At 40.5% G+C, this 19,881-nt stretch overlaps 1 protein-coding gene across 1 annotated transcript; it reads right to left on the minus strand.

Annotated features, from left to right (window-relative positions):
* Positions 1-736: 736 nt before the first annotated feature.
* On the minus strand, positions 737-5,405 carry LOC145306244 (uncharacterized). The gene is made up of 4 exons (XM_080148307.1): positions 5,366-5,405; positions 1,980-2,042; positions 1,434-1,526; positions 737-975 (listed from the first exon to the last, which is right to left on the minus strand). Exons 1-4 carry the CDS (start codon positions 5,397-5,399, stop codon positions 752-754), a joined length of 414 nt encoding a protein of 137 aa, XP_080004433.1. The 5' UTR covers positions 5,400-5,405; the 3' UTR covers positions 737-751.
* Positions 5,406-19,881: the final 14,476 nt, after the last annotated feature.

Here is a 19,881-nt window from a genome sequence, read left to right on the forward strand (position 1 = left end):
AGGGGTAAATTTAAAATGGGAGAGGTAAAATAAAAAATATTTTGGGGGTGCCTACGGCACCCCCAAATTCGTTAAGGGGGGGTAATCACCCCTTTACCCCCCCCCTTGGACGTCGATGACACCCACCTAATTTTGTATTAATTTATTTCAAACATAAAAATATCTTTATTTGAATAATGGATGATAACATCCATAAGTGGCAAAGCCAAAAAATAATTGAATGACAAACGGACAAAGTGAGTTACAAATGGAATGACTAGCGGACGGCATTTGTATTTATATAACTTTGTTTTGCTTCTAAAAATTCAAATCTATCATACAAAGTAGAATGATGTCTGTCTGTCCGTCCGTCCCTTAAGATCTCGGTAACCACTGAACCGATCGGATCCTACTCTTCAGAGTATATACCTATTGGTCCTTTGGTGGTTTTAAGCTATTTTCTTGGGGGGTGGGACACCTCCAACGCCCCCAAAAATGAAAACTCCCCCCCCAAAAAAAAAAAAAAAAATTCTGGGGAAACTATTTCAAAATAAATGGCAGCACCAGAAATACTAATTTTTTTTTTAATTAACTCTTGGGGAAAAGCCCCTAGAGGCTAGAGCGAAGCCACTAGTGAACATAAAGTAAGAAAAACTTATATAACAGATAAATAACTGAACAAAGAAAGACAGATAGATAAACAGACAACTAGCTTAATAAGTAGATAGATATATGAATAAAAAGAGTAACATGCAGAATGACAGAAAAATATTTAACAGACGGATAAACAAACAGACAAATAAATTCCATTATCCATCCCTGAATCATCATCACCAAGCAGATCAAGATCAGTATTGAAGAGTGGATTGTTAAAAATCATATTGATGTAATCATTCAAAGTTTCTATTGGTTCATTAGAAGCTACATTATCAATGTTGGTTGGTTCAGGTGCATGAAAATCTTCATCTTCATTTGTTAATTCTTCAATTGCAGGTTCTAAACAATAAAACATACATGTAACCTTTTTTTAAAGTGCTGGCTTTTTTATTATTAGCTACGACCCTAGAGGCCTCTAGAGCCAGGTAAAATGGTTGCTTTTCAATCAATGTTAAGATCAGCGGTTACACTATTAGATGGTGTGAGTTATGTTTTTTTTTGACAGACAGACAAAGTTCCTGTTACTTTTTCTATAAGGTTTATTGCTTTTAGAAACCGGTATCTACCATGTAATGGTATTCTTAGATTTACATTGGTCTGTCTGTAACAGTTCGTTAATATCGTAGATTTATGCATGTTTGAGTTGACCTATCAATTTAAAACTTAGCATTATAATTCCTGTAATGATTGCTAACTATTTCTTTAATGCTATAATTATCTAAATTTTTTAAAAATGATTCCTAGGACAAGTTTAACTTTTAAAGTAGTGAAAAGAAAATAATATTTAGATACAATACCTGTTTCTGTATTTTCTATAATCTTCTCATTATACTGTTCTAGATGTTCGGGAAACGTTGTAAAGATCAGGTTATGTTCATCAGTGTTCCTTGCTAGATAGATAGATAGATAGATAGATAGATAGATAGATAGATAGATAGATAGATAGATAGATAGATAGATAGATAGATAGATAGATAGATAGATAGATAGATAGATAGATAGATCCTTTCTTTGAAGTTTTTAATTGTCCCTATAAGGGGGGAGGGGGAATTGACTTACCTATGTATCCCCAAGAAGGACGCCTTTCCTCTCCCCCTCAAATAAAAATGATTGGCTCATCATATCCCCCCCTCCCTCCAAAGAAAAAATATATATAAAAAAAACGTTTAATACCCTTAAAAAAATTTGGGCCTAGCAGAATGGTCCAAACCCAAATTTACAAATCTAGTAATTTTTTTAATTTCACATTTTGTATCCTCCCCAGCTCCCCCCCCCCCCCCCCCTCGAAAAAAGATGGATGCTCTGGTTACTTAGGGCATTGCAACTAAAAAAAAATCTGTTACCTCTTGCTCTTTTTAATGCTCTCTCTAGGAGGGGTTGAGAGATACTGCTTGATATCAACGTTACTAAAACACAAACTTATTATCAGGAATCTTAATTGGTCGATAAATTGATGTACATCCCCAATGGTGATGCACAAAATTACAACTTCTATAGATTACAATTAATGTTTAAAACGTTTGGAACTTCATGAACCAACCAATCATAATCCAATAAAGGTCCCAAAAGTTGTTCACCGGTGTCCTGGATAGGAAACAGGTTTTTTTTGACATACGTCTCACAAGACCTATGTAGTCATGACCGGGAGATGATGACGGTTCAGTACTTGACTTTCGTTAAATCACAGCTGATCATTTTTGTAGATTTTTTTGAAAATTACTTTTTTACCCAAAATTTCTTAGTTTTTTCAAAAAAAAATCTCAATTTTCTCACCTTTGCTGCTTAGTTAGCCTAAATTTAGGCAAGAAAAGTATAATAAGTAACAGCTTTACTGAAGATTGGGCTATTACCTATAACAAGATCTTTCAGAATCAATGGAATAAGATTTGTAGTCAGAAATTGAGTGAGAGTTATTTACTTTGAATTAATGTTCAACAATAAATTTGCACGTCAGAACTGCTTCTGGCCTCCATAGGCTTTCACCTGGTTTCAACATGATTCAATCTATCTGACTTTGCCTTTGACTAAGCAACATTATGTTTTGCCCTCAAATTTCTTTCACAAAAACTTTCTCTCCTGTCAATCCACCTGTTAAACTTCTTGATCCATGTTTCAAGACGTTGAAGTTACTGTCCCTGTCCTTCAACTTTAACAAGTATGCCTCATAATACTGTCCACTAAACAGGGTACCTCTCTCCACCCTGGTATAGCTAGACCTCTATTCTAGCTGGCTGACATGGTTCACCCAGCCTCTAAATCTTGATGAAAGTTAGTTTAGAATTATGACTCTTCTTTCAATTTCCTGTTCTGGTAATTGTTTGTTATTAAACTTGTGGCTTGACTTTTGCCAGATGAAGGGATTACCTCAAGATTCAGAATAAAATTTCAAGTATTCTTACTTTTTACTTCCTTTGGTTTCCTATGAACCAGCTACTTTCATGAGAGATCTTTTCATGGGTGAAAGCCTAGACTGCCATGAATCTAGCTACATGGTCTTTAAGACTCCCTTGCCTTAGTTACTTCAGCTAAGAGCTCCTGTCCTATCATTCTCTATTACTCAGAATTTCAACATGGTTTCCGCCTACTCTGCTGATTGATATGCTAAAGTCAGGTGGGTCTATGATTCCAAATCTAACACCATTTGATAGACAAACTGCCTTTTATTCTTGCTTTGCTAATCCTATATTGTGGTCTTCCTGTTTAACACCTTCCTAGGTCCCTTTACTACTGGTAGCTTTTTATGAAGGGTAGTATTGATCTGCTTAGGACAGAAAACTTGCCTGTGTTTTATTTTCAAATTGGGGTTTGAAGTCACCATTGAAACACACACTTGAATGAAATCCAGTTATGATCATGTAACCAGCATTCACATTCACTCTAGTCATAAGCTACTATCATTTTCTTCAAGCTACAAGCCAAGTGCATTTTTGTCATTTAGCTGCTCATACATTCATGAGTCATATCAACACAATGTTTGAATACACTAACTTACAAATTATCCATCCAGCTTATAATCCAATATGTATCTATAATCATTCTGTAGGTTCACCTATGAAAACCTTGTTATGACTTTTACTTAATCTAAATAACACAGTTTGAACCACTTGAAACTCTCTTGCTTCAAAGAACAAGAGTGTCTACCATTTCTCATTATGACATTTAATTAGTAGTCAAGAAAACCAGTGTGTACAAAGGGCAGAGACTCAATCAAGACCAGCTATATTAACCTTCTGCAAGCTCTTTTGAACCAGGGACTGGTTGTATATTCAATTGTAGCCTTGTATATATGGTATTATAGGACTTTGAACATGGCAACTTTGGTTATGGACATCTGTTATACCCCAAGCTGATATTGTTTTGATGTTGAGACATCAAATCAGCCAGGATCCAATGTTGACCAGGATAACTTGTTAATATTACAAGGAAAACATGGAACAGAATCATTGCTATTTCTGAAGCATGTTTGTATTAACTTCATTAGTGGAACCTCAGAGGGAGGTCTTTTCACAGCCAGAAACTATGTTTTAACAATATAATATGTCATGAGGCAAGCAACAGGAACATGAAATATTTATTTAAAGATAATTACAAGAGCTGTTTAGACATCAATTCAAATATTGACTTCAAATAACTCTGATTTCATTTCTAGACTACAAATCTTAGATTATTCAATTGATTCTTAAAGATTTTGTTATTGATGATAACACAGTCCTTAGGTTCAGCTGTATTTACTATACTTTTCTTGCGTAAATTTAGGCTAACTAAGCTGCAAATGTGAGAAAATTGAGATTTTTTTTGAGAAAAACTATGAAAATTTGGGTATAAAAGTAATTTTCAAAAAAATCCATAAAAATGATCAGCTGTGATTTAACGAAAGTCATGTACTGAACCGTCATTGTCTCCCGGTCATGGCTACATAGGTCTTGTGAGACGTATGTCAAAAAAAACCTGTTTCCTATCCAGGACACCGGTGTAAAGAATAAGAATCCATTATTATTGTACATTTATTGTACATTGAAAGTCTTTAAAAATCACCTAGAATTAGCCTTTACGATTCAGCTTTATTTGCTTTATATATCGAAATATATATAACTATAGCGGCTTCGCCCCAAGAGGAGATTTTAAAAATATATAAAAAAAAATTAAGTATTTCTGGAGCTGCCATTTATTTTGAAGTAGTTTCCCAAGAAATTTTTTTTTTGGGGGGGGGTTTGGGGTGTCTTACCTCCCAAGAAAATAGCTTAAAACCACCACAGGACCAATAGGTATATACCCTAAAGAGTAGAATCCAATCGGTTCAGTGGTTACCGAGATCTTAAGGGACAGACAGACGGACGGGCAGACAGACATCGTTCTACTTTGTATTATAGATAGATTAGCTTTTCCTCCATGTGCTTAGTCGAACACAAAAAATACCCCCGCCCCCCCCCCCCCCTAACTTGTTTTAGTATATAGGGGTGTGAAGAGTTTTTTTGAGTGTTTTACTTATTGTCCGGTAAGGTTAGGTTATAATTGATGCAGGGAAGCCAATTAGGGTCATCCCAAAAATACTGCCCTCCCTTATTTTAAATTAGTTTCAAAAATAGGTGAGTGTAGGGTTTCTGTGTTCACTATGCACTTTGAGGGAATGCATTTATATTTAGACTTAGTTATTTGTTTTTTTATTAGCTTCGCTTTTATGGATGTTATCAGTATCATCCTTGTTTTTTTTAATTATTAAACCACCTACCAAGTAATAACAGAAAGGATAAATATCGTCGCATTCTTACTGTCTAGGAAAATTAATTTTAAATTAATTTTATTTGTTAACTTGACGTTTTTGTTTTTCTTAATCATTAAGGAAACTAACTATTTTTTATAACAAACAAAGCTTCTCCTCATCCCCAACCAAATACGCCTTCTGTAGATTTAAATAATTGCCTTTAAAGTCAAAACACCACTAGTTTGGAACCAACCAATCACAATTCAATTAAAGTGTCCAAAGTTTTTGCTAACATAGAAGATAAGGTGATCATAAAACTTTGGGGACTATTGTAATTTATAATCCAATGTCCCCCCACCCCCCTCTCCACAAGAAAACCCAAAATTGACAGAAATTTAATCCTGTACCCAATATTTGAAAACATAATTGTATATTTTAATTAAGTTGGGAAATTAATTTATCTTTCAATGAAATATATCAACAAGAAAGCTTATGCAAAATATTATCTATCTATCTTATTTGCAACATTATGAATCATAAATGGACGTACAGACTATATATTTATCTATTTATATATTGTAGCTTCGCTAAAAAATAACTAATGGAGGAAAAACCAATCCCTCAACAATTTCACGAAGTAAACCCAGGGATCATAGGGGATAAGACAATGTATGATAACTTGATGTTCATCCCAAATGATAAGAAACAAAGTACTCTTTCCATAAATTTAGACCACTGGTTTGTTGAATAAAACCATAAGATAAAGGGGTTATAAAACTTAGGGCTTCATTATAATTTACGGTCCAATGTCTCCCACCTTTCAAAAACAATAAAAAATAGAAATTAAATTATTCATGAGAAGGCTATTTAACGTTTTATTCATTTTCTAATAACATCAAAGCTAATTATTAATTGACGTACAGACAACCCTAATCATATATTTTAGCTTTGCTACAAAAACTAATGGGAGGAGACCCCTAAACAATTTCACTGCTCACTGCCAAACCTCACAGATTACTGCTTGACCGCTCGCTACAGTACCTCGCGCTATCATAAATGTTCCTCTAAAACCACGAATTTTTCTATTAATAGAAAAGCGACTTGTCATTTGAGCATATCTTTTAGTCAATCAATACCAAGGCTACATTATTACACAGTATAAGAAGTTAGTACTAAATGACTGTTATTTTCAGATTTTAAAAAACATAAACAATTTTTTTTTTATTTTAAAGTTTGTATGTTTTTTTCAAATATGTACACTATTTTAATACATAAAGATATATCTCGATTTTTTTCAACTAATTTTGTCTCTTGTAGAAGTGAATCAGGCAATATTAGCTTTTTTATATAAAAAAAACTCTTTAAGACAATACAGATTTTTTTTACAATATAAATGCCATAAATTTTTTGTTTTATGTGTATCTACTTATGATTTTGATTTAGTATTTTAGATCAATTCAAGCGGGTTTATAATAAGACTTCAACTATGTTATTTGCTATTTTTTTATTTTCGTGCAAACAAACGAACATAATCTTTAAGCAGGTCGGTCAACCAACATTTAAACCCAAATTTATTTTACTGAAAAATTTATAGAAAAAGCTAGCTCTTCAAAATAATTGAAATTATAAAATTGTGTTTTTTGATTAAGACTTAATATTTTGAAATGTGTTCTCATATAAACATGAATAAATATCTATAAAACAAAGTAGAATGATGTCTATCCGCCCGTCCGTCTAAAGCTTAAAATCTTGATAATCGCTGAACCGATTGGATTCTACTCTTCATGGAATATACCTACTGGACCTATGGGGGTTTCAGGCTATTTTTTTCTTTTTAGTTTTTTTTTGTGGGTATTCTTTTGTAAACTATGTGCTTTAAAAAAATCTCTAAATTAAGATATGTTATTTTGTGACTTGCCTATCTTTAAAAAATTCCATTAGATTTTATAAATGATATAATAGTAATCTGGACCTAATTTAGGGTTCTCTAAATTATTTGAAGTAGCGAAGATACTTTGTATTCCGTCCGTCTGTCAATACATTCGTTCATCAAGTATCACAAAAAACGTTTATACTTTATTGTGAAACGATAATCTCTTGGCAATATATTTCTTGTGATAATTCCCCTGACCAATGAGAGTCAACTCTAAAATACATTAAATATTTTTATGGGTTCAGTTAAAAATTGAGGACACCAAGCCCTTTGATTGCACAATGTTTGTCTGTAAGTTCAAACTATGATTCACTATTTGTTCCACCTGTTATTAGGATAAGGCATTCCACTAACATATTTATACCATAGCACCTCTTTACTGTTTTATCAGCGTCGTGTATATTAGGCTACAACATTTTTTTGTATTTGTATAATTGTAATAGTTCGTCTTATAGTTTTTCAAACACCCCAAAGCTAAGTATAAAATTAATCTTAAAATATTTAATCTGTCGCAACAAGTATTAATTTTAATTGTTTCACTCCCCTATTTTTAGTAGCGCAGCTACTCTATAATTGGGTTCCGTACGTCACAGTTAGTAACTAACTCAATCCGTCCAATTTAGTTGAGGAAATAAATAAGTATCTTTTATTTATTAGCTGATTTGGGAATTTTAAAACATACATTGCCCAAGATTTCATGGGTTATATAAAAAATCTATTTTCTACTGGGTAGAGAATAATATAGTTTGAAACGTTTCCAAGACTTAAACTGAAAAAGCATAAACCTATGCGAAGTTCAGTGGTTATAAGCAATATCTTAACGACCAAACAAACAAAAACTTTTTATCAAAAGTCCCTTTCTAATTTGAATTTCGATAAACTGTCAGAAAAAAAAACATCTTTAGTAACTGTCATAAATCGTCAACTTCAATAATCAAAACTGCATATCCGACAAAATACCACGGCTCTTAACAGGATACTAACGTCGGCATTATAATCAAATTATCATACTCTAATATTTTTAACATTTAAATTTTTTAAGCTGTGCTACTTTGAACATCGCTGCTCTTGTTTTAATTGTAGTAACCTGTAATATTTAATTGCTTGATGATTTAAATCTAACCCTCAACCCCCCCCCCCCCCTCCCCCCAAACTAAATTTAAGCATGCTGACTCCCGAATTTGCTTTTGAAACAAATGCGAAGGAGAATATTTTTATTTTAAAACTATTTTGATATTTTTCCTTTTTACCAATTAAAAATCAAATACCTTTCTGATAAAGGTAATCTTAAACAATTTATTTTAATGAAAAAATATATATGACGAAAATGTCATTTTCAATGATTTATTAAAAATTCTTGTGAAACACTCTTATTCAGGCTTAACGTTTTCTTAAAAAACAGTACTAAATCATTACAATTATAAAAATACTTTTTTTTTGAAAAATATACTTTTTATGATTTTATTATTCCTATTTCATAAAAAGTCATATAATATTTCTTTTATAATGGTTGTCTTTCCTAGGTAGCGCAGCTGTGGTATCCGCCGAGGATCAATGGCAGACACCGGAGTTCAATTAGATTACGGCAGTGTGACAGACGTGGACACCTTACTATAGAGAAGCTACGCTTCTCTAGCTTTCACTAGATAATGATCAACATCTACTTTCAGTTGTCACTTTATTGAAGGGTTAAGAGATACTGCAGTTATATACAACAAACAATAATTACATGGATAGGAATAAATAATCATAACATAAAAGCATAAATAATACATATACAATGGTCAGTTTGGGCAATAATGATTCCCCCATCCCTGGAAAGGGTGGGGGAGAATTAAGAATACAGTTAACCATAATAAACATGACAGATTCAAATCATTAATTCTAAGCGTAGGGAGGGGGTCACTAGACCCCTTCCCCAGGACTCGGGGGAGGGCCATTGACCCTCCACCGAACCCCAGATCAGGGGTGCCATAGACATGGCTCACGGTTGCCGAATACCACAACTCTCCCCTCGGAAGGCTGGGAGATGGTTTCCCTACCAGACTTCCGACAGTGGTTGAGGCCTTCGGCCCGCTCCTTAGGGCTAAAAATATATACAAACGATAATGATTCAATGGAACCCTAGTGGTGAGTATCTTCTTATGGTTGATGGGCTCCCAATGTGGGATAGAAGGCAGAGGCTGCCTTGGGTTGGATACGTTGGTCAGCGCCGGCAGGTATCAGGTTTGGTGGTGGCACATTTGTTGCTGGGACGGTCAGCAGTGGGACCTGCGGGTTGTTGTTGGCAGCGGCTGGGGCACTGGCTGCCAGGTTGAGTGTCTGAGCAGCGGCCTGTCCTCCTGAGGGGCCGCGGGGCCTGCCAGAAGGCGGTCCTGGTCTACCTGGGCGGTCATGCCCGCTGTCCGTTGATTTCATAGACACCATTTCCTCGGCTGCTTCCCTGCCGATGGGAATGGCATCCCAGTCCACTGAAAAGTCCCGGGACTTGGCATGGTTGAGCCTGGCTCTAGCCATCGCCTTCTTATACAAGGCTGGGTGGTACAGGAACACTTGTGATATCGCATTCAGGGCTGCCCGGACTCCTCCTTGTGCTGCTGCCAGAGAAATGATGGTGAGGTCCCCCAGCAGTTTGAGGATCAGCAGCAGCAAGCACAAGATGGCGGCGCCATCTCCCCACTCGTGGATGGCTTGTCTAAATCCTGCCCAGACATCCAGGGCTGCCTCTCCTTCCTCCGCCAGTCGGTCAATGTTGTAGGACACTATCCCATGGTCTCCTGTGGCCGAACAGCTGCCTTGCTGAACGCAGGAGCCATAGGATAGGCCGGTCAGCATGGCACTCTTGTATGCTGGGAACGCCAGCAGTTGTTGCCAGTCGTTCAACTCAGCCTGTGAATACAAACCACCTGAACTGAAGTCATCCAAGGGGTCTGTCAACAACTGCTTAGGCGTATCCAGCGGGGGTGGCCTTTTCTTGGGAGCAGGGGTTAACTCTATCCAGCCTTCCTCTGCGTGCACAGTCAGGGGGTAGGTGGAGGAACAGGGAATCTTGGTGGCGTGCTCACTGTATACCCGCGTCACGGCGTCTACAAAACCTGTGGGCTCCACTGGCACTTTGTCCCAACACTCCTGGTGTTCGCGGACAACATACTTGTGCCTTTGGCAGGTCAGCTGCAGCAGGATGTCTCCCCTCAGTACCGAGAACGTGCTCCCCTGGACACGCACCGGGTGGGCCGGATCTAGTTGCTGGAGCTTCCAGCAGTTGGCCGCTACTTCTTCTGCTGCAGTGCTCCTCATGCGGGTTTCCAGGGTGAATCCAATATAACCTGCATGGATCTGTGCTTGGAGGGGAACGTCAACATCCCTGGCCGACACTCGGGGCAGCGCAGCCGCGGCTGGGTCAGCTGCCACAAACAGCGCTGGATGGTTGGTGGCATGGGCCTCGAAGTCGCAGTTCACAATTGAGGTGGGGCTGGTCATGTTGATGAAAAACTGGGCCTGATGGTCAACCAGATATGCATCCCTCACCAGGCTGGGCTGGAGGCTGCGGATCAGCCTCAAGGGGCAATCTCTTCCCAGGTGGTCCCACACGTAGGTTGCTTCCCCAGTGATACAGGACAGCTCAGAATGGGGACAATCGAGGGTCAGGTGGTCAGACTGGGACTCCACCCGTCCATCCTCCACCACATAGGTCTCCTCCTTGACCAGCAGCCGCCGCTCCTGGAGCACTAATTCATTGCGGTAGAGCTGGCCCTCAAAGTGGACGTCCTCCCCCTCGCAACCCACCCCCTCGGGGCTGTTGACGAGGGCGCCCACTACATCCACGGTGAAGAACAGGGGGTGGTTCAGCTGGAACGTCAGTGGCTGGGTCTTGCCTGGCAACGTGTATACTCGGTTCCTGGCCAGGTCTCGGCACGCTTCTGGGTCTATCTTGGTTGGCCTCATGAGGGTGGGGACCGAGGTCACCTTGAGGTGACCCCATACCCCACACCTGAATGTCCACTGGGACACGGTGAGCTGACAGCTGAACCCAGTGGTTTCCCTCACCTTGACTTGCTGCAGGACGTGGATGTCGTGGCCCAGGGGCACCTCCTGGTGTAGGGGCTCCGTGTCACACATCTTTTCTTTGTTGTAAGACGTGACATGGGTGGGGTTGGCACAGTCCCACCCCACCAGGACGTAGCTGGTTGTAGGCCACACGGCTGCCAGCAGGAGGCCCCACAGGACCATCCACCAATGGGAGAGGCTTCCAGGTAACCATCTTCCTCGTGCACGCGGCTGGGGATCTCCGGCTCTGGTCACGGCTGCTTCTTGGGGCTGGACACGGCTGGGCTGCTCCTGGCTAGACACAAATTTCCATTGAGCGTTATCTGTATGCGGCCGAGGCACCCCGATACCCTCCCCAATGACAGACTGGCAAGCGACTGGCACTTGCCTGGGTGTCGGCTCCCCTAGCCCTAAATGCTCCCTTCCCTGGTCCAAGGCATGCCCAGTGGCATGGGGCTGAAGTGCATGTGGCACAGGCTCGCCCTTACTCAATGCCCTCCCCTGCCCTAGGAACTCAGGTGCATGTGGCACAGGCAAGCCCTTATTTTCCCAATTTTCAATCTCCCCAGCCTCAAGTGCAGGGGGCACAGGCAAGGCTGGGTGTTTACAAGGTTTTGGATTCAATACATTTAACAAATTCAACTTATCCTGATGTTGAGCCGCTGGGTTCCCTTGGCTGGTAGAGAGCTCTGGATGGCATGTAGCTGGACTCTCCCTGCAGGCTGGTGGCGCTGGCTGGCTTGTAGCTGGGCTCTCCCTGCAGGCTGGTGGCGCTGGCTGGCTGGGGGTGACGGGTGTCACCCCTTCCTCTGGGACCGCTGGCTCGTTCCAGGACTCAGGTCTCTCGGTGGCGGCGACGGTTGTCGCCCCAGACATCAGGTTGGAGGCTGGCTCGTTCCAGGATCCAGGTATCTCGGTGGCGGCGACGGTTGTCGCCCCAGGCACACGGTGGGAGGCGCTGGATAGCACCCCCCCATCATCCCAGGTGGCGACGCCGGGTGGCGTCCCATACATCGATGCAGAGGTGCTGGCTAGCACCTCCTGCCTCTCTCGTTCAGCGGCTGCCAGGGCCTCCCCATACACCGTCTCAGGGACGCTGGGCAGCGCCCCTCCACTCTTGCTGGGTAGGCTCAGTCGGGCAGGTTCCATCATGTTGAGGCTGAAAGGCTGGGGCCTCAGCACCTCTGGCTCGGCTATGTTGTTGGGCTGTATCAGCTCTGGCCCCAGATGGTTAAGACTGAAGCCTAGGCCACCCCGGTTGGGTTCAGCCGCGCCGCCCAGTACGTTGATCCTAGCTGGGACAGTCCCGAACTGCGGCATCCCATCGGCTCGGTCCGCAGCTCTGGAGGCGGCTGCTTGCGGTGGTGGTGCTGGGGGCGCGCTCCCTTCCATATGGGCCACTCTGCTGGGCTTCCCTGGAGGGGCACCTTTGTCGGCGGTGCGCCTGCGGCTGGCTACCTGGGCCCAGTCAGCTCTACACTCGGCCGCCGTGTGGCCGTCATAGTGGCAACGCTCACACTTGGCAGAATGGTCACGGCGTGGCTGGGTGCGCCTCTCCTCTAGGCTAACTTCCACAGGCGTTGGACAGTCTCGAGCTCGGTGGCCTCTCCCCTGGCAGCGGTAGCAGCGGCCTGGAACCTTGTCATCTGGAGCGACCTTCCCCATCTGGTGGAGACCCGGAGCCAAGGAGCCAATCTCCATTGGCTCCGACTCATCATATTGGGGCAACTGGATGCAGGCAGATCCAGTCAGCCCGTCGGTCGAGTCCACTAAGCACACACCTTCCTTCAGCTGCTTAGTAACCATGGTCACGGTGAACATGGCCTTGCGAGTGTACTCAGGTACACTCGCAATTTCATGGTTCATCATGAGGCGTTTTACATTGGCGTTACGAATTCCACGGTTTAATTCGTCCACCAACAATTCAAGATCCTCATGATTGTAGGCGTCCCTATACAAGGCGCACTTTGTTGATATGTACGCCTGTATAGGTTCTGTCGAGTGTTGCTTGTAGTCCCTAAACGCTTGTTTAAGCGTTTGGGACTCAAAAGCAGGGCGAAATAACAATTCACACTCGGTCTTGACCTGCTCGTAGGTCAAGGCTTGGCCTGCCTCGCCAAACAGATGGGACGCCATTTCCACCGCTTGCCCTACCAATGACAGTAGTAGGGCGTTGCGGCGGTTGAGGGAATCATGAGGTGGCACGCGGTAAGCCGCCCATGACATCTCCAGTCGGCGGATATGTGCCGACCAGGACTGCTTGGGCGGCCCTCTATACTCCGGCAGATTGCTCAGCATCAGCTTGCGGTACTCGGCTGGGGCCGGCTGAGGGTCATCCTGGAGCCATCCTGGGGCTTGGTCACCTCCTGGGACTTGATGCTGGTCCATTAGGTCAACGGTGAAACGGCGGGCACAAAGTTATACAGGACTACAATGAATGGGTTGTCACTTGAGGCTTCCTAGCCTAACAGCCAACACTGTTTGTATCACTAGGTTGGGAGTTTTAGTTGCAAAGGTATAACTTAGCTGTACTTATCAATAGTTAGGTGTTGAGGTAGATAGATGTTGAGGGTCTGAACTGCTGTCAGGAACTGATTGGGTTTTCCCTTATCACACTAGAGCTAGGAGGAAAGAAACTTGCAATTCTTTATTTGCTAAAAATACCCCTGTTAGATGCTATGGAGTAGCTCTGCTCTGGTGTGAAAGTGTGTGTGTGTGTGTGTGTGTGTGTGTGTGTGTGTGTGCGTGGAATCTTCTGTCCTTGTAACGCGCGTTCGCGCCGTCAAATCCGCGCACACGGGGAAAACGCGCTCTCACCCCTCAGCTCGCTCCCTCATTGGTCCGCTTCGTCCGTTGGATTTATGATGTTTTCCGCACTTTGTTGCGCTACCCGTGAATGGCGCTCTGTATATCCGATCGCTAGCTCCACACTACAGACGGACTTAGCCTAGTGTGGGTAGGAAGGGGGAAGCGCGTGAGGGGACGGGGGTAACTCCGTCCGTTCCCACTGTGAGGGAGGGGGTAACTGTGTGCTGGTGTAATGGGGCCTCTGCTTCTTAATCTTAGGCTTATCTGTTATATAACCCTGATTGTATTTGTCTTCAAATGGAGAGGGGCCCCCTCCCCTTCCCTTGGAATAAGGGGTGTATTTGTTATTGTGCTGTGGGCTTGAGATTGTTTTGATTATATTACATCTAACTTTTATTGCTGTCCTTATCACAATTGCATAACAGATTTGTTGACCAACTCTGTTCTATTCTTAGCTGTTATCACAATAAACAGTAATCCAAGCCTGTTCTATTCTTAGATTTATCACAACACAACAATTTGTTTGCCAAGCTTTGCTCATAAATCTATTGTTTGGTCATCACATTAGGGTGGTAATCCCTGCAAATGTGATATAATATCTGTCTTCTAGATGGGTGGCTGCGTTGTAGCTTCTCAGGATACTCGGGGTTGACGTAGTTTTTCTCTGTTCTGGTGCACTACACCCGTATGTTAGCTCGCAGCTTGCAGCTATGTGGCATGTTTCAGCCTATCGGCGGCAGGGAATGTCCCGTCCTGCTAGCGCCACTGGTTCGGATCCTGCTATTTCTTGCAGTAAAGTTGGCCTATTTTCAGCCGTCTACACGTATTTGGCTTGTTTCAGCCGGTCCGCAGGCCTGTTTCAGCCCTTTTGGCGCTCAATTCTCCGTTAGATATCAGCGCTGCTCGCGGTTATTCGTCAGATTTCGCTGTTTTGCTTCCACAACTGCCGGATGCAGAGTTAAACTTTGCTGTCCAGGGTGGGTAATTCAGGTTGCTTGCGTCAGTTTTGCCAGATTCACTGCTGGGAGTACCTTAGCCTCAGATGCGCGTCTGCTCTACACTTGTGGTTCGCCGTAATCTCACACAGCTGTCACCAAAGTTGTGGTATCCGCCGAGGATCAATGGCAGACACCGGAGTTCAATTAGATTACGGCAGTGTGACAGACGTGGACACCTTACTATAGAGAAGCTACGCTTCTCTAGCTTTCACTAGATAATGATCAACATCTACTTTCAGTTGTCACTTTATTGAAGGGTTAAGAGATACTGCAGTTATATACAACAAACAATAATTACATGGATAGGAATAAATAATCATAACATAAAAGCATAAATAATACATATACAATGGTCAGTTTGGGCAATAATGATTCCCCCATCCCTGGAAAGGGTGGGGGAGAATTAAGAATACAGTTAACCATAATAAACATGACAGATTCAAATCATTAATTCTAAGCGTAGGGAGGGGGTCACTAGACCCCTTCCCCAGGACTCGGGGGAGGGCCATTGACCCTCCACCGAACCCCAGATCAGGGGTGCCATAGACATGGCTCACGGTTGCCGAATACCACACAGCTACTCTAAGAATATTACTTTTTTCCGTTCATCTGTACGTCTTTTTTTGGGGAGAGGGGGATATTTTTTCCAGGGATGATTTCTTTTAGGAGGTTGGTGGCAACCTCCCTTAAAATATAAACCTTTCCAGGACCTATGAGAAGATACATTATAAAGGAGAACCATAGCGGCCCAGTGGTTAGCAACACCTTGGGTACAAACAGACAGACAGAGGTTCTTTGAAAGTATAAGACCTGCGGCACATTAGTCTAATTAGAAACGGTTTGGCTTGCCTAAACGGTACACCTACTGCCGCTATGATGGGCTTGTGACATCAATATTAGGAGTAGAGGTAATGCCTTGGCCCATAGAAAGGTGCAACACATTGCCACGCTCAATTAGGACTTCCAGACAATGGTCGTGCAATCAATTGAATTGGATGTTTGTTGGGTATTACACATTTACAACAGAAAGGGATAAGACAATGGCCGATAAATCGATGTAAATTCCCAATAATGATACACAAAAATAACCCTTCTGTGGATTACAATTAGTGGTTGAAAGGTTTGAACACTCTACTAAACGAAACAACTCACTAAAATTCAATAAAAGTTGTCGAGTTAAAAAGCCAACGGATAAGAAAACGTTTGTGGACTAGTGTTGAAAACGGGCATCCCTACATTTATAAAATTTCAGCTTCCTATTGCTGCGCTGCCATTGAACAAGAATGTCCTTGTCTTTTTTGTATAATTTATCACCGAGATTTAGAGAAGCAAGACGTTTGAGATTTAGAAATATGAATTAATAGTTTCAAAACAAGGATCACAAAATTCATAAAAGCGAAGAGAAGCCTGAGAACTGAAGTTCTTTATAGTGTACATTTTAGTTGACTGATGGTATGCAAGTTTTACGTCATTTTTATAGTCACTATGAAAAGCTTCCTAAGATTTTGTTTTAAGTGGGGCTAAAATGAGGGGTTTCAAAAAATTGAAGGGAGAGCGATAGTGTAATCTAATTTTGAGTTGGTTAAAAGTCGGAGGGGAGTAAACACCCATTTACAATTAGAGGCCTCTAGGGTCACTAGTATAACAGATTAACAGAGAAGCCTCGCTATTTCATATCAAAATGAAAATAGTGGAAAAAGAAAATGTAATAGATAGATAGTTGGATGGGAATATTCAAAAGTTCGAATATATTTAATTATCCCTACTTTTTACTTTCTGTCTTTTATTAGCATTATAGCTTATTGAATTAAACAAGGGATACATTTAGAAACATCCCAAATGATGAGTAACAAAATTACCTCGATATACTAAAATTAATGGTTGATAAGTTTGAAACCAACTATTCACAAGTCAATAAATATTACCCAAAAATTTTGATCCAATTTTTAAAGTACTACTACTAGTGTACTTTACAGCCAAATATCCTCTCTCTCCCTAGTTATATACAGCCGAGGTTTCGTGATTGCTTTGGCAAGTTATGTTTATCGGGGTTTTTATTCCCTCAAGAAAAGAATAAGCTTTTTGCTACTATTGAACGCTGTCGCGTTATAATAATAAGCAAAGCTACTCTACAAGTCTTACGTGTTGGTTAGTCTGTGTACTGAAAATAAGCAGTTTTTTATATCAATTGGTGAGAAATATGGTAAGAAAACTACTCATTTTTTTAATATCAATAGTATGATATAAAAATATCTTTAATTCACATTTTAAAAAATCAAAATTTAATTAACTAGTTGTTTTTTGTAATTTTAATTTAAATTTTTGAAGAACTGTCTCTAAATTAAATAACATAGCAATACCTAGCGGAGAAAATATTAACTATATATAATAGAAGTTTCGTGATTTCTGGGAAAATTTCCAACTATTTCCACCATAATGTATGTATTATAATATGGATTTATAGGGATATAAGGATTTTATCATAATTGCTGCTTTGTCAGTCAAGTCAAGATAGGGGAATGTTTTGACCCCGCAAATGACCAGTTGTCACAAGTAAAATGTACAAAGTCTCATATTTGTCCGTCTTTAGTATCAGGGAGGGATAGGACTTTGCACAGAAAAATTTGCTACTCCCAAAGTTGATAAACTTGTTCTGTCATTCGTTAGCTTGAAAATTTAAGGTAACTAATAAATCTTGATTGTGGACAGAGTTCGAACTTTTCAACTTTTCAAATTTTAGTACTCCTAAGAGAAATATTGTTATTATAAATGGGTGAAAAAATTAGTCTATCCCTTAATGTATGAAATTTAATAATTATACCAGTGCAGTGGCTGCGTCACTATCCAGTATCCAAAGAAATTAAAAGGAACAGAAAATAGCATAAAACCAGACAATGCCTTTAATTTTTAAAAATATCCAATAACTTATAGGAAAAATTCACTAAAATTAGAAGCAATTTAAATGGAGTTATGTGGGGGAGTAGACCCCCTACCTTTTAAATCTTAGTTTAAAAGAAAATGTCATGTTCATCTAGGAGTGATTTTCCTTGGGAGGGTGATACTACTCTCCCCCAAAAAATAGATATGAACGTTCCCTGGACCTAAGAGAAGCTACAATCCAAAGCAGAACCATATCGGTTCAGCAGTTAGAGAGATCCTTCGGTACAAAGAGACAGACAAATTTATAGACATCCTGTTATTTTTTACTTTAACGTTAAATTATTTCACTGTCATATATTTATCTGCCATATATAATACTAGCCGCTTCGCCCCTATCCTCTAAGGTCTTTGCCCCAAGAGGTTTGATCAACCTAATTTTTCGTATTTTAGATTTAAAAGAGAAGTTTTTTTATTAAATATTTTTTTTAAGGGGGGAGGGGGTAGGTTATTCAACTCCACTATTTTAATTTTAGTCTAAAAAGAAAAGAAAAACTTTTTTTTTTGGGGGGGGGGGGGTATTTTTCATTTTTATTTTTTTTTTTTTGGGGGGGGGGTGTCCCACCCCCCCAAGAAAATAGTTATAAACCTTCCCGGGACCTACCCTGTAAAAGAGAACCCGATCGGTTCAGCGGTTGGCGAGATCCTTCGTTACAAACAAACAGACAGACATCGTTCTACTTTGTATTATAGATGTTTGGATGGATAGATAAATAGACATAGAGATTTTCGTGGATTTTCCTCATAAAAAATGAGACAAAATTTTATGTTTTATGTTGAGAGAATTTTAATTTCTGTACATAAATGGATATAGAAAATAAGTGGATATAGTCACAGGGAAAAATTTGTCGTCAATTTAGGTTGCTAAGTTGGACCTCGTTTAATAGTCAGTTCTTTCATCTAGTAAGAGGTGGATGGGGGGTATCGTTATTTTAGTCATCTGCAAGCATCACAATTTATAAGAGTACTAGCGGCTTCGCCGCTAGCCTCTAGGGGCTTCGCTTTTGAGGTAAGGGGAGGTCAACCCTCCTATATAGAATTTGTTTTAAAAAATAGGCTCTGCTAACAGGCTGATGCCTAGCAAAAAAAAAAATATGGAGGATTTTTTGTTTTATTGGGGTCCGGGGTGTCCCACCTCCAAAGAGAATAGCTTAAAACCACCACAGGACCAATAGGTATATACCCTGAAGACTAGAATCCAATTGGTTCAGTGGTCATCGAGATCTAAGCTTCAGACGGACAGACGGACTGACTGACAGACAGACGGACAGACAGACATAAAGCTACTTTGTATTATAGATATGAAAATCTGGTGCAACATCCAAATAAATTAAATCTCCTTGTGCATTACATAAAGGATAATTAATTCCGTAAGTAGCGCAGCTACTGAAAGTTTTGCCATACAAAAAATAGAGTAAACTGCTATACTAAAGTAATTCTGAAACATTAGGTAATAAAAAAGTAACATGTTGTCTCTCTGTGTGTCTGTAGTAAAAGATCTCGTTAATCGCTGAACCGATATTGTTCTCCTTTATAAAGAAGCTTCGATGAACTAAACGACCAGAGAAAATAATTAAATAGAGAATTATTTCAGGGGAGGGTGCATTTACACTCTCAATCGTGATCGCCTTCAGAAATATCCTCACCCCCCCCCCCTTCCCTTAAAAAAGCTGTTAAAATTTTCTTATTTAAACAAGAATTGAAAGTAGGGGGTGCTTCTGGAGGCCTTTTATGGCGTAGTAAAAGATATATTTTTAAATTTCTATATGATTCCCTTTTTATTTTACATAATTACCCTTGTTCAATCATTAGAAAGAATC

This window comes from Acartia tonsa, chromosome 14 (assembly GCF_053477335.1).
Source record: "Acartia tonsa isolate MP-2025a chromosome 14, ASM5347733v1, whole genome shotgun sequence".
Lineage (NCBI taxonomy): Eukaryota > Metazoa > Arthropoda > Copepoda > Calanoida > Acartiidae > Acartia > Acartia tonsa.